This window comes from Myxocyprinus asiaticus, chromosome 34 (genome assembly GCF_019703515.2).
Source record: "Myxocyprinus asiaticus isolate MX2 ecotype Aquarium Trade chromosome 34, UBuf_Myxa_2, whole genome shotgun sequence".
NCBI lineage: Eukaryota > Metazoa > Chordata > Actinopteri > Cypriniformes > Catostomidae > Myxocyprinus > Myxocyprinus asiaticus.
Window position 1 is genome coordinate 32,098,371 of NC_059377.1, and position 15,251 is coordinate 32,113,621.

The following is a 15,251-nucleotide window of genomic DNA, read 5'->3' on the forward strand; positions in this document are numbered from 1 at the left end:
GAAATATCCGATGTCTTACAGTTGGAGTTGGCATCAGTTCATCCTCTGAAGTCCATCCTAAAAGACTGAAGTGATGTCTGGCTAGAAGCAGCTATAGTTTGTCATCATCACTCAGTGACATGAAGCAGTGAAGTCCCACTCCAAGCAGGAACAAAGCTGGATCTGGCCAGCTCTGGTAACCTTAGGATATGAATCCCGAGCTTGAGACATGGAAACAAATAGAATAATATTAGCGCTGATGCCATTCAATTTTATGCAGAGTTATAGATCTTGATAGATGTTTCTGGTTCCAGCAGACCAAACAAAACAGCCTAATTTTGAGTTGATGGATAAATTAGGTGTATGCCTGGCTAAATAGATGAGTCTTTAGTCCAGACTTAAACTGAGTGAGTGTGTGTGTCTGCATCCCAAACAGTGTTAGGGAGACTATTCCATAGTTAAGGAGCCAAATAGGAAAAGGATCTACCTCCTTTTGTGGAATTTGATATTCTAGGAACTATTAACAAGCCAGAATTTTGTGATTGTAATGAACGTGATGGAATATAACGTGTCAGAAGGTCACTTAAGTATTGTGGAGCTAGACCATTCAAAGCTTTGTATGTAGTTAACAGAATTTTAATTTTTTTTAAATTTAACTGGTAGCCAATGTAATGATGATAAAATGGGGCTAATATGATCATATTTCTTGGTTCTAGTCAGATCTCTTGCAGATGCAATTTGAACCAATTGAAGTTTATTTATTGAACTTGCTGGACATCCTCCCAGTAATGCACTGCAATAATCTAGTCTTGAGGTCATGAATGCATGAATTAGTTTTTCGGCATCAGCAACAGAGAGCATGTGTCATAACTTAGCAATATTTCTGAGGTGGAATAATGCTGTTCTACAAACACTGGAAATTAGATTTTCAAAGGACAGATTGGTATCAAATATAACACCTAAGTTCTTCACTGTAGAAGATGACGTAACAGTACATCCATCGAGAGTCAAATTGTATTTTAGCGGCTTATTTTTAGAGGTTTTGGTCCAATAATTAGTACCTCTATTTTGTTGGAATTGAGTAGAAGGAAATTTCTGGCCATCCAATCTTTGATTTCATTGATACACTCTGCTGATTTGGAGAATTGTGAATTTTCGTTTGGTTTAGAAGAAATATAAAGTTGAGTATCATTGGCATAACAATGGAAACTTATTCCATGATTCCTGATAATAACTCCCAGGGGAAGCATATATAAGGAGAAAAGCAGAGACCCTAGAACTGATCGCTGTGGCACTCCATACTTAACTTTTGTTTGATTTGACAATTCCTCGTTTACACATACAAAGTGGCAGCAGTCTGATAAATAGGACCTAAACCATGCTAATGCAAGTCCACTAATGCCAACATAATTCTCCAGCTTATTCAAGAGAATGTCGTGATCTATCGTGTTGAAGGCAGCACAATGACAAAAGACAACAGAGATTTTTTATTTATATCTGACGGTGTCACATTAAGCATTATTAGTTCAAAATACTTAAACTTTTATTCTGTCCTCTGAGTAATACCAAAAACTTCACTGTAAATTGTAGCAACACCTCCTCCTTGACCCTTGAGATGAGGCTCATGTTTATAACAATAACCTGGGGGAGTAGATTCATTTAAACTAATATATTAATCTAGTTTAAGCCAGGTCTCAGTTAAACAGAGCACATCCAAACTATGATCTGTAATCATTTCATTTACAATTAGTGCTTTGGTTGAAAGAGATCTAATGTTTAGTAGCCCTAACTTTATATAACTTTATAATTATTTTTTTGTTTTTGTTTTTAAAGTTTGACCTTAATCAGATTTTTTCTAAACAATATAGTGAGAGTTTTGTGTTTGGTAATTTGGGGAACAGACACAGTCTCTGTATCTAGGAGATACAGTCTTTATGTGCTGTATTTTATGTGTGACCTGTGTGATGTCTCAAGGCAGCTAGCAGATGTTCGGATTAAGCAGTTTGTCTGCTTCCTGACCTGGGCCCCAGTTAGTCAAATACTATCACTTTTAAGACTATGAGCCAAATTACTAGAGAGGAGAGCGGCACCTTCCCTGGATGGATGGAGTCCGTCTCCCTTTAGCAGGTCAGGTCTACCCCAAAAACTCTTCCAACTGTCTATAAATCCAGTGCTATTCTCCAGACACCACTCAGACATCCAGCCGTTCAGTGAGACTGATCTACTATAAACCTCGTCACAACGATGAGCAGGGAGGGGGCCAGAGCATATTACAGTGTCTGACATCATTTTTGCAAGTTCACACACCTCTTTAACATTATCTTTAGTGATCTCCGACTTTAGTGAAAGCCGGACATCGTTAGTGCTGAAATGAATAACAATTTTAGAAAATCTACGTTTAGCATTAGCCAGTGTAGGGCTTTACTGGTTGTTTAGATCAGTGTTACTATCAGAAATAATTAATAATTATTTCTGTAGTTATTAATTAATATTTAAATTAATCAATTGAATCTAACTCATTAAAACCTCATATGGGGCTCCAGTAAATGTAGTGTGCTACGTTTAGGAGCAAGTTTGGTTATTAGCAATAATTAATAATTATCAAAGATAATTATTAATGATTAAAATCAATAGAACATTGATGAGAATCAATGTTAGCTTTTTTAATCCTTTAAATCAACAATTATCAAAGATAATCATTAATTGTTAACATCGATGAAACATTGAAATTAACACTAGCTTATTGATCATTCAAATTCAACAATCAAAGATAATTATCAAAAATCAAAAGAATATTAATATGGATTAACATTGACGGGGCACCACCCTGGAATTAGGGACTAATAACCAGATAGTAAAACAGTCTCAATATTAGATTGTTTTCTTAGGAAAATCGACATCCGAAGAATATAGATTTTCGGGAAAAAAAACAATGAATGAAGGTTTGAATCCGAGCACTGACATCCCGTCAGCATGACACAGGCGTATGCAAAACAAACCAAAACACTTCTCTTTGTAATATAAACAAAGTTTATTTATGCAGTAATATCAATTAATAATTCATACAATTCAGTCAATAAACTTCTGACTTACAACTACAAACTAAACAGTGATATGATTAGATATGGAAATGAAAATAATCCTATAGCACATAAGGTGTGTGTGTGTGTGTGTGTGGTTAGTACGAGAGAGTGAGAGAGAGAGATGATTAAGTGACAGCCCTAAAGCCGATTTCGTGATAGTGGGAGAGAAAGCAGCTGTGTTTATCACTCAGAGCAATAAGGTGGACGGCTCGTAAAAGTCCTGCATTATTTGACTCTTTAATGGATGAACTCAGTTGCCGTCTCACCCGCGATGGTGAAATTGCACAACAATCCAATTTGATTGGACCACAATACAGCAAAACAAATTCGTGATAATTAATACCCTGAGTATTAATAATGAGCGGACATGGCGTTCCGTAAACTATACAAGCAAAAACCTCTGCCCAGACGTAAACCTCTTACTTGAATCGCATGAGGACACAGGTAGAATGTGTTTTCCTCCTTTAACTCTGACCCGGTTCCTTGAGGCTCGGGTGATGATGGGAGGCCGTTTCCTCGCTCTGTCGGTGGGCGGTACGGCTGTTGATTCTCGGCGGGCTGGCGGAGAACTCAGAAATGTCGACTTGATTGAAGATGGAAGAGAAATCTTTAATCTCTTCACTTCTGTAGGCAAACGGATGAAGATGCGAATTGCTCGGCGGTCTCCTTCGGATCCGTTAGACTGTTCGGTTGAACACAGTAATCTCAACTCGTCCAGTGAGATGGAGATTGTATGGCCACAGTTTCAAGTCGGACGTTACTTCCTTGTGCCACGAGGTTGCACATGAGAGCAGCGAAGAGCTGCGTCCACACGCTGCAAACAAAGTCGCTGGAAGCAACTCACGAAAGCATTTCAGAGGTATTTCAACTCCTGATGATGTCATGGTTTGAGGTGACGTTCTGTTGTGTGCCTCATCCAATAGGAGTTGACAGTTCGATCCTTTAGTGAGCAAGGCTTCATGGATTTGTAGTCTGTTTTGGACTCCCTTTGTTTGATTTTCGCGCGATTTTTATCAGTAAGATTTACGACTTGGAAGGTGGTGGCTTGAGTTAGGTTTTTACGACTGTGTTAGGCCTGCCTTTGTATTCTATCTGAATACATGAGGCCCAACACCAGCACTTGTAAATTTGATCTGATGACAGACGCTCGAGCCCCGGAAATGCATTTAACAATGGTGGCTGGAGTCTCTATTTCCACATTCCTTACAATAGAAACACCAATTATTAAGGCTCTTTCAACATGATTCTTAGTGGGTGCATCACTGAGTGGGGAGAATCGATTGGAAATCCTAATAGGAATGGGAGAGTGGTGTCACTTTGCTGAGCAAGTATGCTGTCACTTTGCTGAGCAAGTATGCCACTGAGACGTCACCCAAATGCCCTGCTGCGGGGGCTCCACAGCCGGAACCGAAAGTGTGTGTGTTGCTTGCTGTGCTACCCGCATCCAAAACAATGTCTACCAGCTTCTCTTTCTCACTGACCTCCACTAGCATTCGGACGCGTGTCTTTAACTCATTAAACTTTTCCGTCAGCCTGACTAATTCCTTACATTTATCACATGTGAATCCCTCACTGCTGTTGGAAGAAGCTATAGTAAACATGTGGCATGCAATGCAGGAAGAAATATCATGAGATGATGCCATGACTTACCGCAATTATATGTTGTTATGGTTGTTCTTGAGCGGTGAGGGTTTGAGATCAATGTGGTTCCTAATCAGCAGTGGTTTGAGATTGATGTAATAATCCGTGTAAAACACATTGGAGAAAATGAATCCACACATTCGAGATGCGAGATGTAGACAAGTGGGGGAAAAAAGAAAAGAAAAAAGAGAGAAAACAGGTGCATGCTGTAAAATACACACAGTTGAAACAGTAGAAAAGCGGAAAAACCCAAAGCTTGCGGTAAAATGGCAGAGAATAAAATGATGAATGTATAAGAAAGATGGCCCCCTATTAATGGGGGAACAAAAAGGCAATTGTATCTTGTCTTTCTCATACTGGGGCCACTGATTCCTATTGTGGACGTATGATCTCAATGAGCTGACGAACTTGTGCCTCAGTCCATATCTTCTCTTGAGGGTGTTGGTCATCGTTCTTGACAGGAAACTGTTTGACTGGTGGGCCATTACCCTCGGCTTCTCCTCCTTTCGCCCAACAATCCCTTCTGTAAAGGCCACACTTCCCCACAGTTGCCACAGACCTTCAATTTTCTGTCTGTGACCACACTGAATTGAACTGCCGCCATTTCCTTTCAGTTTGGCTTTTTTCCTTTTCCTTTATCTGATTTCATTGCCATTTCTAGACGACCTGCCCATTGCATTATTTGGACAAATGTTTTTCCTTGACTGACCCCCAGTAATAAGGCATGTTGATATCTTGGGCCAAATCCATCCACAAGTGTGTCAGTGAACTGTATATCATCTCTGTCAGGCACTGTTTTAGCGCAAAGAGCCCATCCTTCATAGGCGTTCCATTTATTAAGGGCATATTTATCTGGCGATTCAACATCTTTTTGCTTAATCAATGTCACTGTTGTGAAAAGGATCTTTAATCCAAAACAGACTTTCGATTCCAGTTCTTTTGAAAGCCAATTCAACAACTTCATTTTCCTTCAACAGTCTCTCTTTGTCCTTCATTTCATTTTGCAATTGTTCAGCTAGAGCTCAAACTTTTGCCTTCTCTGCCTTGACCTCACATTGTAATTTGTCAGTCTCACAGTTCTGCAGATGCTGTCCAATTTGTTTAACTAAAATCACAGACAATCCATCTCTCCTGGTGTTCATCCTTAGATGCTGTGTCTTTCCATAATAACTTTTAATGTCAGCCAAGGCCCATAACCCCTTCTCTGTGTGCTTGATACAGTATTTCTGCCAGATATCATCATGGCACTTATTATTCCTTTCTGTTGTTGGCTTCCGTCCTGAACAATAACCATTGTTTTGCGTAGACTCAACCATTTTGCAACTGGGATGTGTGTGTGAGGCTGTGCATTTCCCTACTCTAAATGAAACCCAGATGTCTCAGTCAGAGAATGGGGAAAAAATTGGTTCAACTCAATGGGTTTTTCCTCTTTTCTTGTTTCTCAAATCAGTGCAACTCTGTATATTAAAACTAAATGAATTGCTATGATCAAGAAAATCCTAGTTTTTCCAACTAGATTGACCCTTTCTGGTCTCCTGGTCATGACCTCACCTTCTCTCACAGCTTAATGGCCTCCTTTTCTCCAGAGGTCAATTTCCCAGTTTAATTAAAATATTTTAAAGTTGCACTGATCAGATCAACTTAAATTAGCCAGATCAACTTAAATTAATCTTAAATTTAGCTATGTCTGACATCTACTAATTCTCGGCAACACCAACTGGTATTAATTGATAACACAGTTCTTTACAGCAGTTCTCATCACTGACTATTATCAGGCAGACTTGTTCAAAATTATCAAAAAAGTATTACCTGATTGTTCTGAGACAGATGCCTGAAGACGCTGATCATGTGATCGTGACGCCAAATTGAAGACTTAAAATGTATGTCTTTTTCCCCATTGTGAAGTCACGGAGCCAAACACAAATTACTTCCCAAGAAATAATAAATGTATTAATTCTTTTAGTTATCAGACATAGGAGAGAAAGCAAAACTGTGCTGTACATTAGTTGTATATTCTTACTGAGGGAGATTAAGTACAGCACAGTGGAGAAGGAGTGTTTGGCCATCAAGTGGGTGGTCCTCACCCTTCGGTATGATCTGTTGGGGCATGCTTTCACCCTCTGTTCGGACCACACCCCGCTCCAGTGGCTCCATCACATGAAGTATACCAACGTTGGTATCTAGCTCTCCAGCCTTTAAAGTTCGAGGTGGTCCAGATGGCAGATGGCTGTTGTGGCTTTTCTTTCCAGAAATGGGGGGTGGGAGTAAGTGACAGGCCGGATGGCTCCCCGGCCTGAGTCGGGCGATGGGGGTATGTGGTGATGTGGGCATTGCCAAGCGATGTCTGTGGAGAGCGAAGCTGGGAGAGGAAGAATGGGAAGGATTGACACCTGTGGGAAATCACCTCCAACAGATGTTTTGTGTTGCAGTGAAAGCTGGAGAGGGATAAAAGGGCAATCCAAACCACTAATCCAAATCTTTGACATGAGGTTTTTGACAGGTAAAGTTGTTAGAGGGGCGCCCTGATGCCCATTTTTTCTCTCTCTTATCTCTGTCTCTCACTCACACACTCAATCTCTTGTATCTTCCTTTACATATTCTTGACAGCCGGCCTCTCAGCTGGATTTTGTTGTAATCCATACTTGGTTCGGTCCACCAGGAGGATGAGGGCTCTCTTCCTGTTGTCGCTTCCCGTCTGAAGCTGTTTTCTTGTACCTTGCTGGCTCTGATGGCATTTATGGATCATTACACAATTACACTCATTATTTGGTATTATCAGTTGCTGGCATGATTCTGAGGGTGGCTGCCAAATCTGTGTCCATCTGAGCTTGGATCATCTGTGCTATTTTCTGGGCCATCACAAATATTAACACTCTGTGTTAACTGTGAACACAATGTAGATGTACAGTGCACAGAGGGCAGAAATAAAAAATAGATACATGGTTGCACAGTAAACAAAGTCATTGAGTTATTTTGGATCTCAGTTAAATTGGGCTCTTGGATGTAATGATCATCCTTTAGAGAGAATCCAGAAATAACTAAAAATCAATAAGTTAACAACCAACAATAATACCCTATTTATAATACCCTAAAACTTATTTTTTAGTAAAAAATAAGTTTTACCTGAAAGCAGCACTGGCTCTAACAGGAGACAGATGGGTGGGTGCAGTGGGACAGTCCATTGTATTATATACTGTTCTGTTGCTGTGGTTAATATGATAATATGTTTTCTTACTATTTTTGGATGTTGTACCCTTTTTTAAATTGCTTCAGAAGTCTTTCATATACTGTAAAAAATAATATAAATGTTTAGAGTAAAGAATGTTGTCCAAGCATGACACACATTGTGTTAATAAGCCACTATACAGTTTGTAAATGTTATATATCATGTATATCTTTCATAAACTGTGCCATAAAATTAGATCTAACTAAAAAAAAATTTTTTTAAAAATCAGTAAATATTGTCTGATTATTGTGTGTAGGCAGTAAACACCAAGTATTGCAAAACAACAGAATATTTTTAATCCTAGTGTGACATCACTTTTACCAAATCACTAAACAATTATTATTTTTTTTTTTTTTTTTTGTGTTGGATTAATTTTAATCATCTTTTAATTAGAAATAGACCAATAGGCCAAATAGAAATCAAGATTATACATCACCTTTTAATTACAGGGATTCTCATAAATTATCTAATGAATTCATTAAACATACTTATAATAACTAATGACAAACAAAAAATATCTCTTAGTGCCTGACAACTTACTTTCTTCTTATATCAGACTGGCATTCACAGTGTAATTTGCCATTGTCAAAACAGCAATGATTTCAGCTTGTTTCCTGTTTTGTAATGTTAAAATTATAGATCTTTATTAAAGCTGGTGTGTAATTTTTTGTTTAAATTTAAAAATTTTAAGTACAAAAAAAGTTCAAAATACAAAAAGTTTAAATTCTTAATGTTCTAAATTAGAAAAGTTCCAAATGTTTACATTCTCTTATCCAAGCTTAAAGGGAAAATTCCCACCAAAATGATAATTTTGCCATTGTTTACTCACCCTCATGTTGTTCTAAACCTGTATGACTTTCTGTCTTCTGTGGAACCCAAAGAAGAAGTTAGGCAGAATGACATCTTCAGTCACATTAATTGAAATGTCTTTTTTTTTTTTTTTGCATACAAGGAAAGTGATTGGTGACTGAGGCAGCCATTCTGCTTAAAACATTGATCTGTTTGTTTGAGCATCCTAACCAGCCCGACACAGCAACATTGGCTTAAACAATGACATGAGTATGGGGCGGGACTACTGTATCAGTTCGTCCCAACCAGATGGGGAGAATGTTTGGGAAACCAGTTAGAAAACAATCATTTGTGCAGTTCCAGTTGGTGACGCTATTAAAAGAAAGTCACTGACTGTGGTTATATTTGTTGCAGGTGAACTCACTGGGACGGGAGATGGCCGAGCTAGGACGAGTCATGCGGAGTCTTGCCTTTCTCATTGAATCCATGATGGCCTCTCCTAAAACACCAGGTGTCTGTACATCTACTTTTACCTCAGAACATCCCTCTCCTCCTGTTCCCCTCCAGGGTCAGGGTTTATCTTGGAACATCCCAGCCTTTCCTGTGCCAATGCACCCTGGAAAACATCCAGGTGGACTTGCATCCCATCCACCCAGACCACAGGAACTGCAGCTGGTCTGCCCTACAACTTCTACAGGTTCGCCAACTGGTTCTTTTCCTGTCACGCTTTCCACGTTCCACCATACAGACAGATCCAAAGAGCCCCTACTTGCCCTTTCTCCCCACAGCACAGTGGCTCGGACCCGTTGTCAGAGCCTGGAGACAACTCTTCCAGCACATCTCCTACACTTTTCACACACCCCTGGAACATTACCCAGAGCTGGACAGCCATCATTAGGAGGAGAGGATCTCAGGTCTCTGGGTTTGTAGCAATCAACCTTTCAAATGGACAAGTTCCAGTGGAATCTGTGTGTGAACCTGGACTCAGGACTAGACTGATAAGATAAGTGGTGCACAAGCCATGGAGCTATGGTTCCTATGAAGATATATGTGTTTACCATATCGCTTTATAAGATAATCTCTCTAAAGGCATGTCTTTCAATGTTAGAAACTAAAGGGATATCTCTAATCAGGAACAGCTAGTTTGTGTTTCCACAGCAGAGTTTCCAAAAGAACCTAACCAACTTATTACAACATACAGTTGGTGACCTAGACCACATTTCATATACTGCATCTGTCCTACGTGTCTGTACTGTTAATAATAAATCAAACATCAAATCCCTCAACTATTTTACTAAACCTTAATTTATCCTGACCATTGACACCTAAATAGTGTTATGAAGAAAAGTTACTAAGAATAAAATCTTCTCTCTACTGAAAAAAGCAGCCGAAGCAGGTTCACTGGTCGTAGCTGGTCTCCCAGACATATGACTTTCTTTCTTCTGTGGAACACAAAAGGAGATGTTTAGCAGAATGTTAGGACTTACAGATTTGTGTCACCATTCACTTTTTATTTATTTTGTTTCTTTTTATCCATACAATGAAAGTAAATGGTGACTGAGGCTAACATTCTTCCTAACATCTCCTTTTTTGTTCCATGGATGAAAGAAAGTCAATTGGGTTTGGAAAAACATGAGGGTAAGTTAATGAATTTTTAGGTTAAGTAGTAATTTAAAGAAGCACTGTATATTTGAGCTGGTTTAGGGTCATGTCTACCAGACACTGAAAATACATGTTTCTTAAGGATATTCAAATGCTAAGCCCTTCAATAGGATAACTGACAGTTATTCAAAAGGCAATAATCGACTAAATAACTAAATAACCTTTAATTGTACAAAACTATCATAGTCCTCTCAAAAAAAAAAAAAAAAAAAAAAAAAAAAAGAGGCATAATAACGGGAACATTTCTCACAACAGGTGATTTGAAGTGTGACAGTAATTGTCTTGAAATGTATTGTTGAAGGTGGTGAATTTGTTACAAAAGTGGTGCTTTGATGACTGTTGCAGTGGTGTTTTAAAGAGAATGAATTTAGAGACACAACTTCTCAGATACAGTTTTAAAGTGCTGGTAGTCTAACAGTTACTTTACATTTTTAGCATGTTAAAGCACAGCATGCAGTCAGTATGCTAAAACCCTCTCAAGTAGCTTGAGATATTGTAACAATTGCGACCTGATCTGACTCTTTAAAAGGACTTTCATTAGTGTAACCAAATATTGTCAGGTTGATTCAGTCATATTACCAGCTTGATTGGATTAAAAGTATGTGACTGTTATGTATCGTAAGGTGAAATGTCCACTGTGTGGCGCTAAAATTGAGATACAATTTCTCCTAAACAGATGAGGTTGATAAGGTTAATGCGCTATCGAGTTTAAAATCAACAAAATCTACCTCCCTACCCTAAACCCAAACCTAACCAACAGTGTCATAAAAAGCAAATGTGTAATGAAAAACGTAATTGCTGAAGCAACTACGTCATTTTGTGTTGCCTGTATGACACTCTCGACTCACATCTCGACTTGCGTGCTTTTCCGGACTTTGCATTGCAAGTGCAACTCTCAGTAGAGCTCCCACACAATTTGAACGCTCTTAAACATGCTTGTAAATGTAGTTGTTTATGTAATGCAAACATTAAAAAACAGGGTGAAAATTTAGTGTTTATTAACTGATTATCTGCTGTTTAAGTCATGATTTGTGTGAAAGGGAATAAAGGTCATTGTTTTAGCGCCTCAAGTGTTCATTTTACCAGGAAACTGCCATGATACGTACAACGAATGATGAAAAAATCATTTTGCAAAATGTAGGTATAGTAATGTGATTCTATGAGACCAGGTTGCATATTACATTGATTTGCATAAAACAGTGCATTTAGGTATTACTGCATGAAATTTTGTTTTTAGGTTACCTGACAAAACATTTTACAGTGTTGTCAGTTGTTGGGTAACAAGTCGACCATTTTGATCTACCACTAATGTCTACTTTGCTTCTTCACCTTTAAGCCCTTATCAACACTGTACCCATAAACTTCATCAAGACCGATTGATTGTTTCCTTTATGTTTTAACACATATTAACCATGAATGTTTAGGTGATAGCAACACCGGAAGCTTTCAGAAATCAGAGATGTCCCTTTAGTTTCTTTCTCTTTGTTATTTTAATTGCATGTCTTCAGAAAAGGGTGGAGAGTTTACCCTTACTGTAGGTTGTAGAGATGCCATGTAGGGTTGTGCAGTAGACACGTAGAAGCATGAAGGTCATTTTGACACCGAGAGTCCCTCTCTGTCTCTGTCTCTTTTTTCTCCTCTGCTTGCCCCTCAGGGCAAGAAGGATGAACAGCAGGGACAAGTCTTACACAATGTGTGTACACTGTATGTATGAGTGCATGAATTTGAATGTGTGTGCGAGTGTGTTTGGAGGGGGTTGATATACTGTAGCGAAGTATTGAAGGGGTATATGTGGCAGAGGTTTTTAAAGAAATGGGAACTGGGGCAAGAGCGATATGTTCAATGGGGGACGTTTATTATTGGTTGAAGCTGAATTGACATGGGGAAGGGGGGCTTCTGTTTGCTTGCTCTTTAGGACTGGTCTTGGGGGATTGGTTGCCGATGGCCAAGTGGCCCCTGCTGTCATTATTCTCTCCCTGGTGCAGACATGGTCTTTCTGCTTTGCCGGTTGCTCTCTCTTTTCTTTCTCTCACTCATTCTGTCTCTTTCTCTCTTCAGACTTTCCTCTTATTTCCCCAGTCTTAATCTGGGAACATATTGCACACTCCTATTACTGTTTTCACCCCCTAACCTTGCTTAATGACTCATTTTAAAGGAATAGTTCACCCATAAATAAAACTTCTGTCAAAATTGTATCACCCTCATGTTGTTCCAAACATGTTTGATGTTCTTTCTTGTGTGGAACACGAAAGAAGACATTTTGAAGAATCTTCATGCAGCTCTCTCATCACATACATATATTGATCCAAGGCTGTTAAGCTCCAAAAATGACAAAAAGCACCATAAAAGCATACCATGTGACTCATGCATTATATACCAAATCTACTAAAGCCATACAAGATCTTTGTGTGATGCACAGACTGAAATTTAAGTCATTATTCATTGAAAATATCCACTGTAGCTCTCAAATCTCAAATTTAGCACTTGGAAAGTCAGGACCAATGACACCAAACGGCATTGGCTCTCAAGTGTTGCATAACCAAATGCAATGAACCAAGTCTGAATATGCGAAAATGCAAATGAGATTTGAATAAGAATGGAAAAGAGCAGTGTGAACATTCTTTTAAAATTTTCGTTCCTCATAAGAAAGAATGTCGTATGAGGCCACATCCACACAAGAGTTGTAAGCCATGAACCAAACAAACCAGCTCCGAGGTGAATCACAACACCACAAACTTTGTTTTGAGGCAAAAAATGTATCTGAAAATCAGACAAAAACAAAGGGACAAGGCTGTGTACTTACCATCTTTCATGAGGGCACAGACTACAATCCCATGAAGCATTGCGAATGATACCATTAAATAAAAAATGATGGGAAAATCTAAAACTATTGATTTTAGGTTGTTGATTATAAGTATAAAAACAAAATATTTTACATTTAGTGAAAAATATTTTGATATGTACAAATAGCAAGTTGTTTAAGGGTGAAGAGACACTAGGCTCGTTTGAGATGAGCAAGTTCTGTGCAGAACCAATCACTGGTGATCAGCGGCAGTTGCATGCCGGTTAGAAATCTGTCCGACTTGCTGTGATGTCATGGTGACGTATGCCAAAAATGTATCGTGAGAGTGAGGCACACGCAGTTGTAGCAGTCAGGCTGCGTAGTTGGATTTTTCCAGCTGCTCAAACTGCAAGCATGATGGGAAATGACTTACTGACGACACAGCTTAATGCTCGTTGGATTAAACAACCATGATGTTTCGTTCTCTTCTAAAAAAAAACAATTGTGATTTTTTATCTCTAATATAATGTTTTATGTGTATAAATTATATGTGAATATTCCCAACACTCAGACAGTTCGATCTCTCTATGGGATATGCGTGTTTTTATTAAAATAAAAATAAAAATTAAATAACAGATACGGGAACACTTTTTCATCATATTTATTTTAATTTTAAAGCAACAGAATTTAAATTAGATACACTTTATCAGCAAGAGCACATGAACGTGAATCCCGCGATATCTGCCTTTGATCTAGAAGGTATCTGATCCACCACGAGAATTGTCCGACTTGACAACACGTATTTCACTCCTCCCCTGACAGCAGCCGTCCAATCTTCTTTTCAGTTCTTTCAAGGCGAGGCGTTTGGCATCTCAAACAAGCCTACTGACTTGATTCACGTCATTCACACTGCATCAAGGGAGCAGAAGGTTGCTCCAGAATCATGATTTGAGAGCATGTTTGGCCGCGATTCTCTGATTGGTCAAGCTTTCTCTGCAGGACCATGGGTAATGTAGTTGTTTAACATGAATTCTGCCATCAAACACGATTATTAACAATGAAGTTGAAATAACGCAGACGGATGGCTTTAACGGAAGCATATACCATTGATGAACAACCCCAGATCTCAAGGTAGATCTGTCTTTAAAGGTTTATAATTTATCGTTGAAAATCAATTCATCTATGGAAAAAATGAATATTTTAATGAATAAATATTTATTTCCGTAACAAGAATGTTGCACTCTGTATCTGTTTTCCTAACATCATCGTTTTCCAAAATATGCTGCAATGGAGATCATTCTCGAAAAACCTGGATTTCAGTGGAGCCAAATGCCGTTCTAGTGTGGTTGAGAGGCGAAAACATAGCGAAATTTATGCATATTCAAACAAAAATGTATTAGTGTGGAGATTTAGAACAACATGACACACTCAGTGATGACAGAATGTTTTTATTTTTTTTGCTGAACTATCCCGTTAATGGCATAAATCTAATTTTAGCATTCTGTTTTGTTTCATACATCTCTCTCTTTTTTTCCATTATAGGTAAACTGCATGTCAGGCTTTATATTTACTTGCCATGACAAAGAGTGACTGATATAGCCAATACATATTTAATTAATATTTCAGGTGTGATATCATGCCATTTTTGTAACTGTTTAAAAGTACGTCTATTATATAAAATATCAGCTGAGCCTGCCCCCAAACGTGTTCATTTCCTTCATTCCCTTAATTCAGAAAGTTTTTTTTCCTCCCACAATTGTAGAGAGACTGTCTCTTCTTTCCCCTTCTTACAGAACACCAACCCTCTGCCAGTCACAGGAAGGCAGTATGCCAAGCTTGAGCATGGGGGTTTACATTTTTATATTTCTATGAATGTATCTCAAAAGGTGTATTTTTGTACCTCCAAAAACAGAGGGATGCTTCTGGATTCATGAAAAGACTATTCTGAGATTGGATGCAATATGTTAGGATACTGGAGGAATTACTCATACTCCAGTGCAACAATGAATCTCAATGCAGCTCTCAATGGCTTTGAGGAAATATCATCTCTCCATTACTACTGGGAATGTAATCACATTATATTATTAGA

At 38.5% G+C, this 15,251-nt stretch overlaps 1 protein-coding gene across 1 annotated transcript in view; it reads left to right on the forward strand.

The window, feature by feature from the left end:
- The window catches only part of LOC127424977 (potassium voltage-gated channel subfamily H member 8-like), an 84,340-nt gene extending 74,692 nt beyond the window's left edge, over window positions 1-9,648 (forward strand). The window contains exon 16 of the mRNA XM_051670550.1: window positions 9,133-9,648. Coding sequence (XP_051526510.1) covers window positions 9,133-9,648 — 516 coding nt within the window. The remainder of the gene's footprint in view (window positions 1-9,132) is intronic.
- Window positions 9,649-15,251: the final 5,603 nt, after the last annotated feature.